This window comes from Scomber japonicus, chromosome 2 (genome assembly GCF_027409825.1).
Source record: "Scomber japonicus isolate fScoJap1 chromosome 2, fScoJap1.pri, whole genome shotgun sequence".
NCBI lineage: Eukaryota > Metazoa > Chordata > Actinopteri > Scombriformes > Scombridae > Scomber > Scomber japonicus.
The window spans coordinates 19920815-19943864 of NC_070579.1; the positions used below are offsets into that span (position 1 = coordinate 19920815).

The window sequence follows — 23050 nt, forward strand, 5'->3', positions numbered from 1 at the left end:
TGGTGAAGTTGCATTGAGTGGTGGTGAGGTCATGTTGACTGGTGGTGAAGTTGCAGTGAGTGGTGGTGAGGTCATGTTGACTGGTGGTGAAGTTGCAGTGAGTGGTGGTGAGGTTATGTTTACTGGTGGTGAAGTTGCATTGAGTGGTGGTGAGGTCATGTTGACTGGTGGTGAAGTTGCAGTGAGTGGTGGTGAGGTTATGTTTACTGGTGGTGAAGTTGCATTGAGTGGTGGTGAGGTCATGTTGGCTGGTGGTGAAGTTGCAGTGAGTGGTGGTGAGGTCATGTTGACTGGTGGTGAAGTTGCAGTGAGTGGTGGTGAGGTTATGTTTACTGGTGGTGAAGTTGCATTGAGTGGTGGTGAGGTCATGTTGGCTGGTGGTGAAGTTGCAGTGAGTGGTGGTGAGGTTATGTTGACTGGTGGTGAAGTTGCATTGAGTGGTGGTGAGGTCATGTTGACTGGTGGTGAAGTTGCAGTGAGTGGTGGTGAGGTCATGTTGGCTGCAGGTGAAGTCGCGTTGAGTGGTGGGGAGGTCATGTTGGCTGGGGATGAAGTCACATTAACTGGTTGTGATGTAAGGGTGACTGGTCGTGAAGTTGTATTGAGTGGTGGTGAGGTCATGTTGACTGGGGATGAAGTCACATTAACTGGTTGTGATGTAAGGGTGACTGGTCGTGAAGTTGTATTGAGTGGTGGTGAGGTCATGTTGACTGGTGGTGAAGTTGCAGTGAGTGGTGGTGAGGTTATGTTTACTGGTGGTGAAGTTGCAGTGAGTGGTGGTGAGGTCATGTTGGCTGCAGGTGAAGTCGCGTTGAGTGGTGGGGAGGTCATGTTGGCTGGGGATGAAGTCACATTAACTGGTTGTGATGTGAGGGTGACTGGTCGTGAAGTTGTATTGAGTGGTGGTGAGGTCATGTTGACTGGTGGTGAAGTTGCAGTGAGTGGTGGTGAGGTTATGTTTACTGGTGGTGAAGTTGCAGTGAGTGGTGGTGAGGTCATGTTGGCTGCAGGTGAAGTCGCGTTGAGTGGTGGGGAGGTCATGTTGGCTGGGGATGAAGTCACATTAACTGGTTGTGATGTAAGGTTGACTGGTCGTGAAGTTGTATTGAGTGGTGGTGAAGTCATGTTGACTGGTTGTGAAGTTGCATTGAGTGGTGGTGAGGTCAAGTTGACTGGCCGTGAAGTTGCGCTGACTGGTGGTGTAGTTGGTTAAATTAATTATTATATATTTTTGAAAATATTAAAGTTCATAACAATTGTTTTGGTAAAGATGTCGAGTCAAGTTATTCCATGGACAGGGAGTGGTGGATAGGTACCCATGTCATTTGCAGGCATTTAGAATGATTTAGATTAGAAATGATGGCCTCTCTTTAACAAAAGCGTACAGTACTTGCAGTAAAGGCCTGGTTCTCTCTGCAGAGGTAAATAAAGGCCCTGGCCAATATTAGACAAAATATAATAATTACATTCTATGTTCTTGTCAAAATTGTGTCGACAACTGATTAAGTAGCTAGACAGCAAAGACAGGCAGAGCAGAGCTCTTCCTCACATTTACAATTAACAGAGATGTAACTGGAAGCTAACTAACTCAGCCTCTTAATAGATTTACAATTTCATGGACAGGTTGTGTTATAAAAATACCTGGGATGGGAGTTGTATTCAACGGTGTTGTAGGTGCAGCTGTGGTTGCAGTTGATGTCATCACAACTGAAAAAAAGCAATAATCAAATAAGTAATTTTGTTGTCTTAAAAATATTTTTGTCATCATATAAACAACATTAAACAAGTTTAACATTCAATGGTTAGTCATTTTTATAAAATTATTATGTGGGAATTATATATGGTCTTACCGGTTGCTGTAATAGATGATGTGTTGACACTCAGGGAAAGGTTACCGCTGGAAACAGCAGTCGTCAAAGTTTCAATGGCAGAACTGGCATTTGGAAGTGTGGTTGCATTGTTGAATATCAGCTCAGCATCAACCACAACGGAACCTTGACTGTAACAAAAATATTTAAGTTATTTTTTAATGTGGTAATCTTATTCAATCACTGTGGCCATTGTTGTATAACTAAGGCTCCATGTCACGGATGAAAAGTACATCTATGAATGACGAAAAACAATAAACATATGTTCATAGAATCAAAACACTTTTATCTTATACTTATTATAAACCATACAAATCAAACTTTAGCACAAAAAATCCTATCAATTCATATTATCAGCAAACAAAAATGTATTCATTAGCAAACCAGAATAAACAACTGTGTAAAATGTCATAGCAGGAGCAATATTCCATACCTGAAGCCCTTGATGACAGTTCGATTGAAGGTGTCTCCATATTTTTCCGAATACACCTTGTTGAGCTGTAAATGAGTTTTAATGAGATTGATACAACTTTAAAATACAAAAGTTACTTTTCCATCTTTCTTCACTACTCTGATTTTGCACTGTATTTTTTAGCTTAAAAGTGGTTAGTGTTCATTCATAACAATCATTTGTATCTGACATTATTCAAATTTTGTGAAACCACACGTCAAAGTATCTCTGTTTCTGCCATGTCAAACTTGAGTATTGAAAATATATTGCCATGTAACACACAAATGTAAACTGTTCTTTGTATATGTCTATTTGTATTTGTCTATTGTTTAAGTTAAATCTATTTTTCTGACTTAATTTGCGTTACCAGTGTATATAACCTGCTAATGTACATTGACAACCCATTGTCACTACAAAATCAAAGTTGATTTGCTCTGAGAAAAAATTAAGGAGACAGGAGACTTTTGAAGTTCTGTCAACTAAACATGCTATGCTTCATCTGGGATTTCATCATAGAGAGATGAATAATGCAACTGAATTTGTAGAAACGTACCTCTTTCGTCACTTTGTTTTCCAAAACCTTGAACTCTGGCGAGGATGCATTTTTAAGTTGTTTCGTAAAATTTTGCTGCAACTTGAATCCCAGTTTGATTGTTGGCTCTTGAGTTGGGGCAACTGTTGTAGTTGGAGCAACAGTTCTGATTGTTGGTGTTGTTGTTACAGGTGAAGAGCGTGTGTTCACTAGTAACGAATAAAAAAGTTACAAAATTACAAATGATAGTGTTAACATTGTGATAAAGATACCTCATGCAGCTGCATTTCTTAGTGTAGAGCTTACGCTACTTGGAAAACTGATATTTTATTGACTGGTGGTGAAGTCATTTTGAAAGCTGCATTGATAAACTGACTGTGGGAGAATATGCTTCACGTGTCACTGACATTGTGGTCATTGGTAGTGAAGTTGCAATGAGTGGTGGTGAGGTCATGTTGACTGATAGTGAAGTTGCATTGAGTGTTGGTAAGGTTATGTCGACTGGTGGTGAAGTTGAATTGAGTGATGGTGAGCTCATATTGACTGGTGGTGAGGTTACATTACCTGCTGGTGATGTAACATTAACTGGTGGTGAGGTCATGTTGGCTGGTGGTGAAGTTGCATTGAGTGGTGGTGAGGTCACATTGGCTGGGGATGAAGTTATTTTAAATATGTTAATTATTATACATTTAGTACATATATATAAGTCTAAAACAATTGATTGCTTTGATTGACTTTGGTTAATTTTTGAGCCATGTTATTCCATAAAATAAAAGTGGTAGTGAGATACTTGTGTCAATTGCTGATTGGAAATTAGATTGCTGACAGCGAGTTACACTGAATTGTGATACTTAAATTGTATTTTGTAGCGTAAAATTGTGCTGAGGACTGATGAAGTGACAATTTCTGATATTTTCAACATAAAAGAGTTACAATTTATTTTGCAGGTTGTGTTATGACAGTACCTGCTGGTGAGGTCATGTTGGCTGGTGGTGAAGTTGCATTGAGTGGTGGTGAGGTCATGTTGACTGGTGGTGAAGTTGCATTGAGTGGTGGTGAGGTCATGTTGGCTGGTGGTGAAGTTGCATTGAGTGGTGGTGAAGTCATGTTGGCTGGTGGTGAAGTTGCATTGAGTGGTGGTGAGGTCATGTTGGCTGGTGGTGAAGTTGCATTGAGTGGTGGTGAGGTCATGTTGACTGGTGGTGAAGTTGCATTGAGTGGTGGTGAGGTCATGTTGACTGGTGGTGAAGTTGCAGTGAGTGGTGGTGAGGTCATGTTGACTGGTGGTGAAGTTGCATTGAGTGGTGGTGAGGTCATGTTGGATGGTGGTGAAGTTGCATTGAGTGGTGGTGAGGTCATGTTGGCTGGTGGTGAAGTTACATTGAGTGGTGGTGAGGTCATGTTGGCTGGTGGTGAAGTTACATTGAGTGGTGGTGAGGTCATGTTGACTGGTGGTGAAGTTGCATTGAGTGGTGGTGAGGTCATGTTGACTGGTGGTGAAGTTGCATTGAGTGGTGGTGAGGTTATGTTGACTGATGGTGAAGTTGCATTGAGTGGTGGTGAGGTTATGTTGACTGATGGTGAAGTTGCATTGAGTGGTGGTGAGGTTATGTTGACTGATGGTGAAGTTGTATTACCTGCAGGTGATGTAACGTTGACTGGTGGTGAGGTCACATTGGCTGGTGGTGAGGTCACATTGGCTGTTGGTAAAATTGTTTCAATTAAGTTAATTATTATACATGTAATACACACACACACACACACACACACACACACACACACACACACACACACACACACACACACATACATACATACATACATACATACATATACATATTTTTTTTGTTTTTGTTTTTTTTTGTTTTTTGTTTTGGGTTTTTTTCTATTACAATTTATTGCTTTGGTTGATTTGTTGAGCCATGTTTTTCATTAAACTAGAAGTGGTAGTTAGACACTTATGTCAATTGCTGATTGGAAATTAGACTGCTAACAGCAAGTTGCACTGAATTGTGATACTTGCATTGGATTTTCTAGTGTAAAAGTTTGTTGGGAACTGATGACCTGACAGTATTGGTCTTTTCAGTTCAAGTGAGTTCAAATTTATTGTTTAGATTGTGTAATGACAATACCTGCTGGTGAGGTCATGTTGGCTGGTGGTGATGTTGCATTGACTGGTGATGCAGTTGTTTTAATTAATTATGATATATTCATTATATGTATTAAAGTCTACAACAAATTGATTGCTATGGTAAAGTTTTTGAGTCATGTTATTCCATGGACTGGAAGTGGTGGCTAAATATTCATGTCACTTGCTGATTAGGAATACAGTTTTCATTATAGCAAGCTACTCTGAACCCTGATACTGTATATTCTCTAATAGTGTCTGGCAGTCATTTAACGGCCAGGACTGCAATAATAGCCGGGGGTGTGATCAACTTGAACAAAAAAAGGCTTGCTTCAAATACAGGTCAGGAAAAAAAAACAATGGTGGACAAAATCCTGCCAGTTAAACCTGCAGTGCGAAATCTTTGTCTGCATTTTGGCACATGAGAGCAATAACAAAAACAATATCAACATATTCTTACATCATAGGCTCTGTTAGGGCTTGGCGTTTCATCTAATATTATTTTCAATCATGATTTTGGCTTACAATGTTTAACAAGATGATTGAGATAAATCAAATATTGTGCCCCATTCCGTTTCACCATGATGCTATGGTTTTCTCTGGTGTTATAAGTTCTGTGCATCATAGTTTTAGAGCAGCTGGACAGCAAAGTGAGAAACAGACAGGCAGAATGGAGCTTTTCCTCACACTTACAATTAACAGAGATGTAACTGGAAGCTAGCCAACTCGGCCAGTGGAAGTCTCTGGTGCAAATGACTGTACTTACCGTAATGCAGTAAAACAAATTTAACAGAGCAAAGGGTTGCGGGTCAAAGAGCAAGGAGGCTTCTAACAAGATATTAGCAAATATAAAGCATAGGAAATTAGAAATAATGGGCTCTCTTTAATATAAGCCTGCTTTCAGTAAAGTCCTGGAATCTTCTGCAGTCGAAGTAAATAAAGGCCCTGGCCGTTATTAGGAAAAATATGGCAATTATATTGTATGTTCTTTTCAAAATTGTGTTGAGAACTGATTAAGTATTTGATCTCTTAAACTTAATAGATTTACAATTTCATGGACAGGTTGTGTTATAAAAATACCTGGGGTGGAAGTTGTATTCAACGGTGTTGTAGGTGCAGCTGTGGTTGCAGTTGGTGTCGTCACAACTGAAAATAACAATAATCAAATAAGTAATTGTGTTGTCGTATAAATATTTTTGCCATCATATATACAATATGTGCTTTGCAATAGTCATTCTCAAAATTCAACATTCAATGATTGGTCATTTTTTTCAAAATTCTTATGTGGAAATGATTTATCTTACCAGTTGCTGTAATAGATGATGTGTTGACACTCAGGGAAAGGTTACCGCTGGAAACAGCAGTCACCAAAGTTTCAGTTGCAGAACTGGCATTTGGAAGTGTGGTCGCATTGTTGAATATCAGCTCAGCATCAACCACAACGGAACCTTGACTGTAAAATAAATATTTTGAAAAGGTTTTTTTTAATGCTGTAATCTTATTTGATCATTGTTGCCATTGTTGCATAACTAAGGCTCCATGACAATGATGGGTGATACATCTATGAATGAAAAAAATAAAAATATTTTCATAAAATCAGAACACTTTTCTCTTATGCTTATTATAAACTATACAGATGAAACTTAAGCACAAAGATCTTTAGCACAAAGACCTTTAGCGCAAAGATCCTAATATCAGCAAATAAAAATGTGTTCATTAGCAAACCAGAATAAACAACTGTGTAAAATGTCATAGCAGGAGCAATATTCCATACCTGAAGCCCTTGATGACAGTTCGATTGAAGGTGTCTCCATATTTATCTGAGTACACCTTGTTGAGCTGTAAATTAGTTTAAATGAGATTGATACAATTTTAAAATACAAGAAAAAGACACAAGTTGAAAGTATGCTACAACTTTTCCATCTTTCTTCACTACTATGATTTTGCACTGTATTTTTTAGCTTAAAAGTGGTTTCTCCTGTTCAGTCATAATAATAATTTAATTTGCAAGTATCTGTGTTTCTGCCATGTCAAACTTGAGTATTGAAAATATATTGCCATGCAATACACAAATGTAAACTGTTCTAAATTGTATTTGTCTGTTAAATAAATTTTTCTGACTTTATTTGCTTTACCATTGTATAGTACCTGCTATTGTACATTGGCAACCCATTGTCACTACAAAATCAAAGTTGAAATTAAGGAGACGTTTGAAGTTCTGTCATTTACACTTTCTATTTTTCTGGGATTTCATCATAGAGAGATGAGTAATGCAATCGAATCTGTAGAAACTTGCCTCTGTGGTCACTGTGTTTTCTAATTCCTTGAACTCTGGTGAGGACGCATTTGTAAGTTGTTGTGTGAAATTTTTCTGCAACTTGAATCCCAGTTTGATTTTTGGCTCTTGAGTTGGGGCAACTGTTGTGATTGGAGCAACAGTTGTGATTGTTGGTGGAGTTGTTGTTACAGGTGAAGAGCTTGTGTTCACTAGAAAAGAATAAAAAAGTACAACAAGAGAAGCTGTGTTAATAAATATAATGGTGCAAGTTATAGTGCTAACATTATGATAAATAAACCTCATGCAGCTGCATTTCTTAGTGCAACACTTATGCTACCTAGAAAACTGTGATTTTAGTTGTGATTGTTACAAAGACTTTGGAAACTACATTGATAACTTGGTTATGGGAAAAAATGGTGGTGATGAGGTCATGTATGCTGAAGGTGAAGTTGCATTGAGTGATGATGAGGTCATGTTGACTGGTGGTGAAGTTGCATTGAGTGGTGGTGAGATCATGTTGACTGGTGTTGAAGTTGTATTACCTGCTGGTGATGTTGTAACGTTGACTGGTGGTGAGGTCACATTGGCTGGTGGTGAAGTCACATTGAGTGGTGGTGAGGTCACATTGGCTGGTGGTGAAATAGTTTTAATTAAGTTAATATATATATATATATATATATAATTATTATTATTATTATTATGTATTTATTTATTTTATTTTATTTTCGGACTATAACAATAGATTGCTTTGGTAAATTTGTTGAGCCATGTTATTCCATAAACTGGAAGTGGTAGTTACATACTTGTGTCAATTGCTGATTGGAAATTAGACTGCTGACAGGACAGCAAGTTGCACTGAATTGTGATTACATTATGTTGGATTTTCTAGTGAAATGTGTGTTGAGAACTTATGAAGAATTTGCTCTTTTCAGTTTAAGAGAGTTCACATTTATTGTTCAGGTTAAGTTATGGCAATACCTGTCGGTGAGGTCATGTTGACTGGTGGTGAAGTTGCATTGAGTGGTGGTGAGGTTATGTTGACTGGTGCTGAAGTTGCATTTAGTGGTGGTGATGTAACGTTTACTGGTGGTGAAGTTGCATTGAGTGGTGGTGAGGTCATATTTACTGGTGGTGAAATTGTTTTAATTAAGTTAATTAATATATTGAAATATAGATAGATAGATAGATAGATAGATAGATAGATAGATAGATAGATGTGTTGAGCCATGCTATTCCATAAACTAGAAGTGGTAGTTACACACTCGTGTCAATTGCTGATTGGAAATTAGACTGCTGACAGCAGGTTGCACTGAATTGTGATACTTACATTGGATTTTCTAGTGTAAAAGTATGTCGAGAACTTATGAAATGGCAGTGTTTCCTCTTTTCAGTTTAAGAGAGTTGAAATGTATTTTTCAAGTTGTGTTATGACAATACCTGCTGGTGAGGTCATGTTGACTGGTGGTGAAGTTGCATTGAGTGGTGGTGAGGTCATGTTGACTGGTGGTGAAGTTGCATTGAGTGGTGGTGAGGTCATGTTGGCTGGTGGTGAAGTTGCATTGAGTGGTGGTGAGGTCATGTTGGCTGGTGGTGACGTTGCATTGAGTGGTGGTGAAGTTGCATTGAGTGGTGGTGAGGTCATGTTGGCTGGTGGTGACGTTGCATTGAGTGGTGGTGAGGTCATGTTGACTGGTGGTGAAGTTGCATTGAGTGGCGGTGAAGTCATGTTGGCTGGTGGTGAAGTTGCATTGAGTGGTGGTGAGGTCATGTTGACTGATGGTGAAGTTGCATTGAGTGGTGGTGAGGTTATGTTGACTGGTGGTGAAGTTGTATTACCTGCAGGTGATGTAACGTTGACTGCTGGTGAGGTCACATTGGCTGATGGTGAGGTCACATTGGCTGGTGGTAAAATTGTTTCAATTTTGTTAATTATTATATATGTAATACACACACACACATACACACACACACACACACACACACACACACACACACACACACACACACACACACACATACATACAGTATATATATTTTTTGTTGTTGTTGTTGTTTTGTTTTGGGTTTTTTTCTATAACAATTTATTGCTTTGGTTGATTTGTTGAGCCATGTTTTTCATTAAACTAGAAGTGGTAGTTAGACACTTATGTCAATTGCTGATTGGAAGTTAGACTGCTAACAGCAAGTTGCACTGAATTGTGATACTTGCATTGGATTTTCTAGTGTAAAAGTTTGTTGGGAACTGATGACCTGACAGTATTGGTCTTTTCAGTTCAAAAGAGTTCAAATTTATTGTTTAGATTGTGTAATGACAATACCTGCTGGTGAGGTCATGTTGGCTGGTGGTGATGTTGCATTGACTGGTGATGCAGTTGTTTTAATTAATTATGATATATTCATTATATGTATTAAAGTCTACAACAAATTGATTGCTGTGGTAAAGTTTTTGAGTCATGTTATTCCATGGACTGGAAGTGGTGGCTAAATATTCATCTCACTTGCTTATTAGGAATACAGTTTTCATTACAGCAAGCTACTCTGAACTCTGATACTGTATTTTTTTCTAATAGTGTCTGGCAGTCATTTAACGGCCAGGACTGCAATAATAGCCGGGGGTGTGATCAACTTGAACAAAAAAAGGCTTGCTTCAAATACAGGTCAGGAAAAAAAAACAATGGTGGACAAAATCCTGCCAGTTAAACCTGCAGTGCGAAATCTTTGTCTGCATTTTGGCACATGAGAGCAATGACAAAAACACTATCAACACATTCTTACATCATAGGCTCTGTTAGGGCTTGGCGTTTCATCTAATATTATTTTCAATTATGATTTTGGCTTCCAATGATTACGATAAAAAGATGATTGAGATAAATCAAATATTGTGCCCCATTCCATTTCACCATGATGCTATGGTTTTGTCTGGTGTTATAAGTTCTGTGCATCATAGTTTTAGAGCAGCTGGACAGCAAAGTGAGAAACAGACAGGCAGAGCGGAGCTTTTCCTCACACTTACAATTAACAGAGATGTAACTGGAAGCAGTGGAAGTCTCTGTACTTACCGTAATACAGTAACACACATTTAACAGAGGAAAGGGTTGCAGGTCAAAGAGCAAGGAGGCTTCTAACAAGATATTAGCAAATATAAAGCAGAGGAAATTAGAAATAATGGGCTCTCTTTAATATAAGCCTGCTTTCAGTAAAGTCCTGGAATCTTCTGCAGTCGAGGTAAATGAAGGCCCTGGCCGTTATTAGGAAAAATATGGCAATTATATTGTATGTTCTTTTCAAAATTGTGTTGAGAACTGATTAAGTATTTGATCTCTTAAACTTAATAGATTTACAATTTCATGGACAGGTTGTGTTATAAAAATACCTGGGGTGGAAGTTGTATTCAACGGTGTTGTAGGTGCAGCTGTGGTTGCAGTTGGTGTCGTCACAACTGAAAACAACAATAATCAAATAAGTAATTGTGTTGTCTTAAAAATATGTTTGCCATCATATATACAATATGTGCTTTGCAATAGTCATTCTCAAAATTCAACATTCAATGATTGGTCATTTTTTTCAAAATTCTTATGTGGAAATGATTTATCTTACCAGTTGCTGTAATAGATGATGTGTTGACACTCAGGGAAAGGTTACCGCTGGAAACAGCAGTCACCAAAGTTTCAGTTGCAGAACTGGCATTTGGAAGTGTGGTCGCATTGTTGAATATCAGCTCAGCATCAACCACAACGGAACCTTGACTGTAAAATAAATATGTTTTGAAAAGGGTTTTTTTTAATACTGTAATCTTATTTGATCATTGTTGCCATTGTTGCATAACTATGGCTCCATGACAATGATGGGTGATACATCTATGAATGAAAAAAAACAAATATTTTCATAAAATCAGAACACTTTTCTCTTATGCTTATGATAAACCATACAGATGAAACTTTAGCACAAAGATCCTATCAATTCCTAATATCAGCAAAAAAAAATGTATTCATTAGCAAACCAGAATAAACAACTGTGTAAAATGTCATAGCAGGAGCAATATTCCATACCTGAAGCCCTTGATGACAGTTCGATTGAAGCTGTCTCCATATTTTTCTGAGTACACGTTGTTGAGCTGTAAATGAGTTTTAATGAGATTGATACAATTTTAAAATACAAGAAAAAGACACAAGTTGAAAGTATGCTACAACTTTTCCATCTTTCTTCACGACTATGATTTTGCACTGTATTTTTTAACTTAAAAGTGGTTTCTCCTGTTCAGTCATAATAATAATTAAATTTGCAAGTATCTGTGTTTCTGCCATGTCAAACTTAAGTATTGAAAATATATTGCCATGCAATACACAAATGTAAACTGTTCTAAATTGTATTTGTCTGTTAAATAAATTTTTCTGACTTTATTTGCTTTACCATTGTATAGTACCTGCTATTGTACATTGGCAACCCATTGTCACTACAAAATCAAAGTTGAAATTAAGGAGACGTTTGAAGTTCTGTCATTTACACTTTCTATTTTTCTGGGATTTCATCATAGAGAGATGAGTAATGCAATCGAATCTGTAGAAACTTGCCTCTGTGGTCACTGTGTTTTCTAATTCCTTGAACTCTGGCGAGGATGCATTTGTAAGTTGTTGTGTGAAATTTTTCTGCAACTTGAATCCCAGTTTGATTTTTGGCTCTTGAGTTGGGGCAATTGTTGTGGTTGGAGCAACAGTTGTGATTGTTGGTGGAGTTGTTGTTACAGGTGAAGAGCTTGTGTTCACTAGAAATGAATAAAAAAGTACAACAAGAGAAGCTGCGTTAATAAATATAATGGTGCAAGTTATAGTGCTAACATTATGATAAATATACCTCATGCAGCTGCATTTCTTAGTGCAACACTTATGCTACCTAGAAAACTGTGATTTTAGTTGTGATTGTTACAAAGACTTTGGAAACTACATTGATAACTTGGTTATGGGAAAAAATGGTGGTGATGAGGTCATGTATGCTGGAGGTGAAGTTGCATTGAGTGGTGGTGAGGTCATGTTGACTGGTGGTGAAGTTGCATTGAGTGGTAGTGAGGTCATGTTGACTGGTTGTGAGGTTACATTGACTGGTGGTAAGTTCATGTTGACTGGTGGTGAGATCATGTTGTCTGGTGTTGAAGTTGTATTACCTGCTGGTGATGTTGTAACGTTGACTGGTGGTGAGGTCACATTGGCTGGTGGTGAAGTCACATTGAGTGGTGGTGAGGTCACATTGGCTGGTGGTGAAATAGTTTTAATTAAGTTAATATAAATATATATATGTATTATTATTACGGGTTTTTTCGGACTATAACAATAGATTGCTTTGGTAAATTTGTTGAGCCATGTTATTCCATAAACTGGAAGTGGTAGTTACATAATTGTGTCAATTGATGATTGGAAATTAGACTACTGACAGGACAGCAAGTTGCACTGAATTGTGATTACATTACGTTGGATTTTCTAGTGAAATGTGTGTTGAGAACTTATGAAGAATTTGCTCTTTTCAGTTTAAGAGAGTTCACATTTATTGTTCAGGTTAAGTTATGGCAATACCTGTCGGTGAGGTCATGTTGGCTGGTGGTGAAGTTGCGTTGAGTGGTGGTGAGGTTATGTTGGCTGGCGGTGAAGTTGCATTGAGTGGTGGTGAGGTTATGTTGACTGGTGCTGAAGTTGCATTTAGTGGTGGTGATGTAACGTTTACTGGTGGTGAAGTCGCATTGAGTGGTGGTGAGGTCATATTTACTGGTGGTGACATTGTTTTAATTAAGTTAATTAATATATTGAAATATAGATAGATAGATAGATAGATAGATGTGTTGAGCCATGCTATTCCATAAACTAGAAGTGGTAGTTACAAACTCGTGTCAATTGCTGATTGGAAATTAGACTGCTGACAGCAGGTTGCACTGAATTGTGATACTTACATTGGATTTTCTAGTGTAAAAGTATGTCGAAAAACTTATGAAATGGCAGTGTTTCCTCTTTTCAGTTTAAGAGAGTTAAAATGTATTGTTCAAGTTGTGTTATGACAATCCCTGCTGGTGAGGTCATGTTGACTGGTGGTGATGTTGAAATGAGTGTTGGTGAGGTTATGTTGACTGGTGGTGAAGTTATATTACCTGCTGGTGATGTAATGTTGACTGGTGGTGAAGTCGCATTGAGTGGTGGTGAGGTCACATTGGCTGTTGGTGAAATTGTTTTAATTATGTTAATTTTTCTATATAACGTTTATATTAAAGACTATAACAATGGACTGCTTTGGTAAATTTGTTGAGCCATGTTATTCCATGAACTAGAAGTGGAGGTTAAATACTTCTCAATTGCTGATTGGAAATTAGACTGCTGACAGCAAGTTGCACTGAGTTGTGATAATTACATTGAATTTTCCAGAGAACTCATGAAGTGACAGTGTTTGCTCTTTTGAGTTAAAATTTATTGTTCAGGTTGTGTAATGACAATACCTGCTGGTGAGGTCATGTTGACTGGTGGTGAAGTTGCATTGAGTGGTGGTGAGGTCAAGTTTGCTGGTGGTGCAGTTGCATTGAGTGGTGGTGAGGTCATGTTGACTGGTGGTGTAGTTGCATTGAATGGTGGTGAGGTTATGTTGGCTGGTGATGAAGTTGCATTGAGTGGTGGTGTTGTCATGTTGGCTGGTTGTGACGTGTTCAGTGGTGCTGAGGTCATGTCGACTGGTGGTGAAGTTTCATTGAGTGTTGGTGCAGTTTTAATTAATTATCATATATTCATTAAATATATATATATATATATATATATATATATATATATATATATATATATATATATATATATATATATATATATAAAAAACAATTGATTGCTATAGTAAAGTTACTGAGTCATGTTATTCCAGCGATGAGAAGTGGTGGCTAAATGCTCATTTCACCTGCTGTGTAACTAACTATGTTACTGTATTGTCTTTAATAGTGGCTGGCAGTGAGTTGACAGCCGGGATGACAATAATGTGATCAAATTAAACAAAGAAGGTCAATAAACAAGGGCTGATAAACTCTGCAGTGCGAAATCTTTGTCTGCCTTTTGGCACAGGAGACCAATGACAAAAACACTATCAACACATTCTTACATAATAGGCTCTGCTAGAGATTGGCAATTAATCTATTTTCAAGGTCAATCATGAATTTGGCTTCCAATGATTATGAAAACAAGATGAACAAGATAAATCAAATATTGTGCCCCATTCCGTTTTACCATGATGCTCTGGTTTTGTCTGGTGTTATAAATTATGTGAATCATGGTTTTGGAGCAGCTGGACAGCAAAGAGAGATACAGACAGGCAGAGCGGAGCTCTTCCTCATACTTACAATTAACAGAGATGTAAATGGAAGCTAGCCAACTCGGCCAGTGGAAGTATCTGGTATGTAAAGTAACTACAATTTAACAGAGCAAAGGGTTGCAGGACAAAGAGCAAGGTGGTGTGTTATGGCAATACCTGGTGAGGCAGTTGTATTCATCAGTGTTGAAGGAGCAGTTGTAGCTGGGGCTTCAGTTGGTGCTCGCACAACTTAAAATAACAATTATCAAAAAGGTTATTATGTTGTCTTAAAAGATATTTTTATCATCATATATGTATTATGTGCTTGCAATTGTGATTTTCAAAATTTCAACATTCCAAGATTGGTCATTTAAAAAATATTTTATTAATTAATAATAAATGTTCTTACCACTTGCAGTAATAGATGTTTTGTCGACACTCAGGGAAAAGTTTCCGCTGGAAGCAGCAGTCTTCAACGTATCAGCAGCCGCACTGGCATTTGGCAGTGTATTCGCCTCATTGAATATCAGGTCAACATCTGCCACAACGGATCCCGGCCTGTCACACATAGCATAGTTGTTAATCACTTAATGCCACAAACTGATTAACTGTATTATTGTTACAGCCGCCATGAAAGGTGTAAGTATTTATAGATAAAAAAACTAATCAAGTGAATTCATGCAACATGACTACTGTCCTTTTACACGTACAGCAAACCATTCAGTAACAAGAAGAAGCAATGTTACATACTTGAAGCTGTTGATGACGGTCCGATTGAAACTATCTCCAAACTTTTCTGAATAAACCTGGTTGAGCTGTGAATGAACAGTATTAAAAGACATTTAAAAACTTTGGAAATACATATGAGACAGGAAAGCTGATATGCCACAACTAGCCTGTATCATGTTTCCACTCTTATTTATTTCCAGGCCATGAAAGTGGTTAAAAATATACACACGTACCTGGTTGGCTACTTTGTTTTCTAATTTCTTGAACTCTGGTGAAGATTTGTTTTTGAGTTCTGATGTAAAGTTTTGCACCAACTTAAATCCCAGCTTAATTTTAGGCTCTGGTGGTGGTGCAGGAGTTGTAGTTGGAGCTGGAGCACCTGTAGTTGTGATACTTGATGGGGCTGATGTTGCAGATGTTCCATTTACTGGTGGAGAGCTTGTGATGACTAGAAGTTAATGCAAAAATAAATCAAGAAAAGCTGCATTAACATACATTATCTAGATGTTACATGCTAAGGATGTGAAAGACACACTTTATGCAACTACAGTTCTTAGTGTAGCTCACATGATATCTACAAAACAAGTATATGTTATTGACTGTTGGTGAAGTTGTTATGAAAAGTAATGAAACTGGATTGGCACATTGATTATGGGAGAAGATGCATTACCTAACAATGACACTGTAGTGACTGGTGGTGAGGTTGCATTGACTGGTGGGGAGATTACATTAACTGGTGGTGAGGTCATGTTGACTGGTGGTGAGGTTGTATTGACTGGTTCTAATATAACACTGACTGGTGGGAACATTGCATTCAGTGGTTGCGATGTAATGTTGACTGATGTGGAGGTTGTATTAACTAGCGGAAATGTGATGGTAACTGATATTGGAATTGCAGTAATGGATGGTGATGGGATGTGTACTGGTGTGGAAGTTGTATTGATTGATTGTGATGTAACAGTCACTGGAAGTATTGTTGCATTGAGTGGGGGTGATGTGTTCTTGACTGGTGGTGAACTTGCATTGAATAATGGTGAAGTCATGTTGATGGGTGGTGAGGTTAAATTGATTGGTTGTGATGTAATGTTGAGTGGTGTTGACGTTACATTTACAGGTTGTGATGTAACATTGAATAGTGATGAGGTTGCATTAACTAGTGGTGAGGTCATGGTGATTAGTGATGAGGTTGTATGATCTGGTGTGGAGGTTGTATTAACTGGTGGTAATGTCATGTGGAATGGTTGTAAGGTTACATTATTTGATAGTGAGGTTGCATTGAATGTTGAAGTTTTATTACCTGGAAGGGATGTAACATTGATTGGTGGCGAACTTGAATTGACTAATGGTGAAGTCATGTTGATAGGGAACAAGGTTGAATTAACTGGTTGTGATGTAATGTTCAGTGGTGTTGATGTTGCATTTTCTGGATGTGATGTAACATTGAATGGTGATGTGGTTGCATTAACTGGTATTGATGTCATCTTGACTGGTGGTGAGGTTGCATTAACTGGAGGCGAAGTCATGATGACAGGTGGTGAAGTTGCAATTTCTGGTGGTGACGTAACATTGAATGGTGATGAGGTTGCATTAACTGTTGGTGAGGTCGTATCAGCTGGTGTGGAGGTTGCGTTGAGTGGTTGTGATGTTTCATTTACTAGTGAGGTCATTGTGATTGGTGATGAGGTTCTATCAACTGGGTGCGATGTAATGTTGACTGATGGTGAGGTCACATTAACTGGTGGTGCGGTTACATTGCTTGCCGGAGAAGTCATGTTCAATGTCGTTGTGGTTGAATTGACTGGATGGGATGTAATATCAAGTGGTGGTGATGTTGCATTTACTGGTTGTGACGTAACGTTGATTGGTGGTGAGGTCATGGTGACTGGTGGTGAAATTGTGTTACCTGATGTTGATGTCATGTTGACTAGTGGTGAAGTTGGCTTGAGTGGTACTGAAGTAATGAAGACTGGTGGTGAAGTTAAGTTGAGTGGTGGGGAGGTCATGTTGACTGGTGGTGAAGTTGCATTGAGTTGTGGTGAGGTCAGGTTGAGTGGTGGGGAGGTCATGTTGACTGGTGGTGAAGTTGGGTTGAGTTGTGGTGAGGTCATGTTGACTGGTGGTGAAGTTGCACTAAGTGGTGGTGAGGTCATGTTGATTGGTGGTGAAGTTGTGCTAAGTGGTGGTGATGTCATGTTGGTTGGTGGTGAGGTTGCATTTAGTGGTGGTGACGTCATGGTTACTGGTGGTGCAGATGTTTTTATTAATTATTATATATTCATTTTATCTATCATCATGTATAATGTGATTAGGTAAAATTTTGGAGTCGTTTTATTCTATGGACTAATACTGGTTGTTCAATACCAATGTCCCTACTGATTCAATACTGTCATTAAAGCAAGCTACATTGAATAGCGATACTGTATTGTTTTTGTAACACTGACCAGTAGTCAATTCAAATGCAGCCCGGGATAAAAACAATGGTGGACAAACTCCTGGTGCCTGTTGTATGATGTGTATGCCAATTAAATCTGCAGTGCATAACTCTGTCGAAGCTACCGTTCTAAGTCGTTACGAAGTATTAAAATTAAGTTTGATTTCAGGTTGAAATATTCTCACAGTATATTTGCTATGATGGCTATTGTGTTCAAAGGGATCACACCATGCCATGACTCCATGTGAAGACATTGGCCTCACAGGTTATCATGCAGGGACTACATTTCAATGTTGCCGGACTTTCATTAAGTCAGTTGCAGTGCTACTTCATAGAAATTAGCTAAATTGATTCAGATAAAGGTTGATGGAGAAAGTCTCTGTGTATATTAACTGCCCATTTTGTTGCATTATTTGAATTAATCTCATCCAACTCTTCCTCTATCATGAATTTAGAACGGTGATCAAACTTGAGCCAAAGGACATATGCAATACTCTCTTTTAATGTACACCTGCCAACCAATCAGGAAAAAGCATTCACTGAGACCATGGTAGACGTGACAGTGTTTGATCTTTTATACTCAATAGAGTTAACATTTCATATGTGTGGTGTGTTATGGCAATACCTGGTGAGGCAGTTGTATTCATCAGTGTTGAAGGAGCAGTTGTAGCTGGGGCTTCAGTTGGTGCTAGCACAACTTAAAACAACAATTATCAAAAAGGTTATTATGTTGTCTTAAAATATATTTTTATCATCATATATGTATTATGTGCTTGCAATTGTGATTTTCAAAATTTCAACATTCCAAGATTGGTCATTTAAAAAATATTTTATTAATTAATAATAAATGTTCTTACCACTTGCAGTAATAGATGTTTTGTCGACACTCAGGGAAAAGTTTCCGCTGGAAGCAGCAGTCTTCAACGTATCAGCAGCCGCACTGGCATTTGGCAGTGTATTCGCCTCATTGAATATCAGGTCAACATCTGCCACAACGGATCCCGGCCTGTCACACATAGCATAGTTGTTAATCACTTAATGCCACAAACTGATTAACTGTATTATTGTTACAGCCGCCATGAAAGGTGTAAGTATTTATAGATAAAAAAACTAATCAAGTGAATTCATGCAACATGACTACTGTCCTTTTACACGTACAGCAAACCATTCAGTAACAAGAAGAAGCAATGTTACATACTTGAAGCTGTTGATGACGGTCCGATTGAAACTATCTCCAAACTTTTCTGAATAAACCTGGTTGAGCTGTGAATGAACAGTATTAAAAGACATTTAAAAACTTTGGAAATACATATGAGACAGGAAAGCTGATATGCCACAACTAGCCTGTATCATGTTTCCACTCTTATTTATTTCAAGGCCATGAAAGTGGTTAAAAATATACACACGTACCTGGTCGGCTACTTTGTTTTCTAATTTCTTGAACTCTGGTGAAGATTTGTTTTTGAGTTCTGATGTAAAGTTTTGCACCAACTTAAATCCCAGCTTAATTTTAGGCTCTGGTGGTGGTGCAGGAGTTGTAGTTGGAGCTGGAGCACCTGTAGTTGTGATACTTGATGGGGCTGATGTTGCAGATGTTCCATTTACTGGTGGAGAGCTTGTGATGACTAGAAGTTAATGCAAAAATAAATCAAGAAAAGCTGCATTAACATACATTATCTAGATGTTACATGCTAAGGATGTGAAAGACACACTTTATGCAACTACAGTTCTTAGTGTAGCTCACATGATATCTACAAAACAAGTATATGTTATTGACTGTTGGTGAAGTTGTTATGAAAAGTAATGAAACTGGATTGGCACATTGATTATGGGAGAAGATGCATTACCTAACAATGACACTGTAGTGACTGGTGGTGAGGTTGCATTGACTGGTGGGGAGATTACATTAACTGGTGGTGAGGTCATGTTGACTGGTGGTGAGGTTGTATTGACTGGTTCTAATATAACACTGACTGGTGGGGACATTGCATTCGGTGGTTGCGATGTAATGTTGACTGATGTGGATGTTGTATTAACTAGCGGAAATGTCATGGTAACTGATATTGGAATTGCAGTAATGGATGGTGATGGGATGTGTACTGGTGTGGAAGTTGTATTGATTGATTGTGATGTAACAGTCACTGGAAGTATTGTTGCATTGAGTGGGGGTGATGTGTTCTTGACTGGTGGTGAACTTGCATTGAATAATGGTGAAGTCATGTTGATGGGTGGTGAGGTTAAATTGATTGGTTGTGATGTAATGTTGAGTGGTGTTGACGTTACATTTACAGGTTGTGATGTAACATTGAATAGTGATGAGGTTGCATTAACTAGTGGTGAGGTCATGGTGATTAGTGATGAGGTTGTATGAGCTGGTGTGGAGGTTGTATTAACTGGTGGTAATGTCATGTGGAATGGTTGTAAGGTTACATTATTTGATAGTGAGGTTGCATTGAATGTTGAAGTTTTATTACCTGGAAGGGATGTAACATTGATTGGTGGCGAACTTGAATTGACTAATGGTGAAGTCATGTTGATAGGGAACAAGGTTGAATTAACTGGTTGTGATGTAATGTTCAGTGGTGTTGATGTTGCATTTTCTGGATGTGATGTAACATTGAATGGTGATGTGGTTGCATTAACTGGTATTGATGTCATCTTGACTGGTGGTGAGGTTGCATTAACTGGAGGCGAAGTCATGATGACAGGTGGTGAAGTTGCAATTTCTGGTGGTGACGTAACATTGAATGGTGATGAGGTTGCATTAACTGTTGGTGAGGTCGTATCAGCTGGTGTGGAGGTTGCGTTGAGTGGTTGTGATGTTTCATTTACTAGTGAGGTCATTGTGATTGGTGATGAGGTTCTATCAACTGGGTGCGATGTAATGTTGACTGATGGTGAGGTCACATTAACTGGTGGTGCGGTTACATTGCTTGCCGGAGAAGTCATGTTCAATGTCGTTGTGGTTGAATTGACTGGATGGGATGTAATATCAAGTGGTGGTGATGTTGCATTTACTGGTTGTGACGTAACGTTGATTGGTGGTGAGGTCATGGTGACTGGTGGTGAAATTGTGTTACCTGATGTTGATGTCATGTTGACTAGTGGTGAAGTTGGCTTGAGTGGTACTGAAGTAATGAAGACTGGTGGTGAAGTTAAGTTGAGTGGTGGGGAGGTCATGTTGACTGGTGGTGAAGTTGCGTTGAGTTGTGGTGAGGTCAGGTTGAGTGGTGGGGAGGTCATGTTGACTGGTGGTGAAGTTGCGTTGAGTTGTGGTGAGGTCATGTTGACTGGTGGTGAAGTTGCGTTGAGTTGTGGTGAGGTCATGTTGATTGGTGGTGAAGTTGTGCTAAGTGGTGGTGATGTCATGTTGGTTGGTGGTGAGGTTGCATTTATTGGTGGTGACGTCATGGTTACTGGTGGTGCAGATGTTTTTATTAATTATTATATATTCATTTTATCTATCATCATGTATAATGTGATTAGGTAAAGTTTTGGAGTCGTTTTATTCTATGGACTAATACTGGTTGTTCAATACCAATGTCCCTACTGATTCAATACTGTCATTAAAGCAAGCTACATTGAATAGCGATACTGTATTGTTTTTGTAACACTGACCGGAAGTCAATTCAAATGCAGCCTGGGATAAAAACAATGGTGGACAAACTCCTGGTGCCTGTTGTATGATGTGTATGCCAATTAAATCTGCAGTGCATAACTCTGTCGAAGCTACCGTTCTAAGTCGTTACGAAGTATTAAAATTAAGTTTGATTTCAGGTTGAAATATTCTCACAGTATATTTGCTATGATGGCTATTGTGTTCAAAGGGATCACACCATGCCATGACTCCATGTGAAGACATTGGCCTCACAGGTTATCATGCAGGGACTACATTTCAATGTTGCCGGACTTTCATTAAGTCAGTTGCAGTGCTACTTCATAGAAATTAGCTAAATTGATTCAGATAAAGGTTGATGGAGAAAGTCTCTGTGTATATTAACTGCCCATTTTGTTGCATTATTTGAATTAATCTCATCCAACTCTTCCTCTATCATGAATTTAGAACAGTGATCAAACTTGAGCCAAAGGACATATGCAATACTCTCTTTTAATGTACACCTGCCAACCAATCAGGAAAAAGCATTCACTGAGACCATGGTAGACGTGACAGTGTTTGATCTTTTATACTCAATAAAGTTAAAATTTCACAAGTGTGGTGTGTTATGGCAATACCTGGTGAGGCAGTTGTATTCATCAGTGTTGAAGGAGCAGTTGTAGCTGGGGCTTCAGTTGGTGCTCGCACAACTTAAAACAACAATTATCAAAAAGGTTATTATGTTGTCTTAAAATATATTTTTATCGTCATATATGTATTATGTGCTTGCAATTGTGATTTTCAAAATTTCAACATCCCAAGATTGGTCATTTAAAAAATATATTATTCATTAATAATAAATGTTCTTACCACTTGCAGTAATAGATGTTTTGTCGACACTCAGGGAAAAGTTTCCACTGGAAGCAGCAGTCTTCAACGTATCAGCAGCCGCACTGGCATTTGGCAGTGTATTCGCCTCATTGAATATCAGGTCAACATCTGCCACAACGGATCCCGGCCTGTCACATAATAATTTTTGCGTAGTTGTTAATGACTTAATGCCACAAACTGATTGACTGTATTATTGTTACAGGCGCCATGAAAGGTATAAGTATTTATAAATAAAAAACTAATCAAGTGAATTCAAGCAACATGACTACTGTCCTTTTACACGTACAGCAAACCATTCAGTAACAAGAAGGAGCAATGTTACATACTTGAAGCTGTTGATGACGGTCCGATTGAAACTATCTCCAAACTTTTCTGAATAAACCTGGTTGAGCTGTGAATGAACAGTATTAAAAGACATTTAAAAACTTTGGAAATACATATGAGACAGGAAAGCTGTTATGCCACAACTACCCTGTATCATGTTTCCACTCTAATTTATTTCAAGGCCATAAAAGTGGTTAAAAATATACACACGTACCTGGTTGGCTACTTTGGTTTCTAATTTCTTGAACTCTGGTGAAGATTTATCTTCGAGTTCTGATGTAAAATTTTGCACCAACTTAAATGCCATCTTGATTTTAGGCTCTGGTGGTGGTGCAGGAGTTGTAGTTGGAGCTGGAGCACCTGTAGTTGTGATACTTGATGGGGCTGATGTTGCAGATGTTCCATTTACTGGTGGAGAGCTTGTGATGACTAGAAGTTAATGCAAAAATAAATCAAGAAAAGCTGCATTAACATACATTATCTAGATGTTACATGCTAAGGATGTGAAAGACACACTTTAT

At 38.2% G+C, this 23050-nt stretch overlaps 1 protein-coding gene across 1 annotated transcript; it reads right to left on the minus strand.

Moving 5' to 3' along the window:
- Positions 1–643: 643 nt before the first annotated feature.
- LOC128365778 (uncharacterized) lies at positions 644–22836 on the minus strand. Its single transcript, XM_053326361.1, has 26 exons — positions 22744–22836; positions 22532–22596; positions 22185–22333; positions 20800–21135; positions 19130–19344; positions 18918–18982; positions 18577–18725; positions 17192–17527; positions 15522–15736; positions 15310–15374; positions 13730–13957; positions 13388–13450; positions 12822–13010; positions 12416–12502; positions 11911–12019; positions 11307–11371; positions 10631–10696; positions 8816–9030; positions 7276–7466; positions 6754–6818; positions 6060–6125; positions 4489–4551; positions 2955–3060; positions 2302–2366; positions 1642–1707; positions 644–836 (listed from the first exon to the last, which is right to left on the minus strand). Exons 1-26 carry the CDS (start codon positions 22834–22836, stop codon positions 644–646), a joined length of 3525 nt encoding a protein of 1174 aa, XP_053182336.1.
- Positions 22837–23050: the final 214 nt, after the last annotated feature.

Excerpts from the sequence above, each read along its gene's own strand:
- LOC128365778 (XM_053326361.1), bottom strand. The coding sequence starts at position 22,836 with ATGGCATTTAAGTTGGTGCAAAATTTTACATCAGAACTCGAAGATAAA. Across the intron at positions 17,528-18,576 it reads AACATCTATTACTGCAAGTG|TAACCATGACGTCACCACCA; the intron begins GTAAGAACATTT and ends CTGCACCACCAG. Across the intron at positions 1,708-2,301 it reads ACTGTCATCAAGGGCTTCAG|TTGTGATGACATCAACTGCA; the intron begins GTATGGAATATT and ends GCTTTTTTTCAG.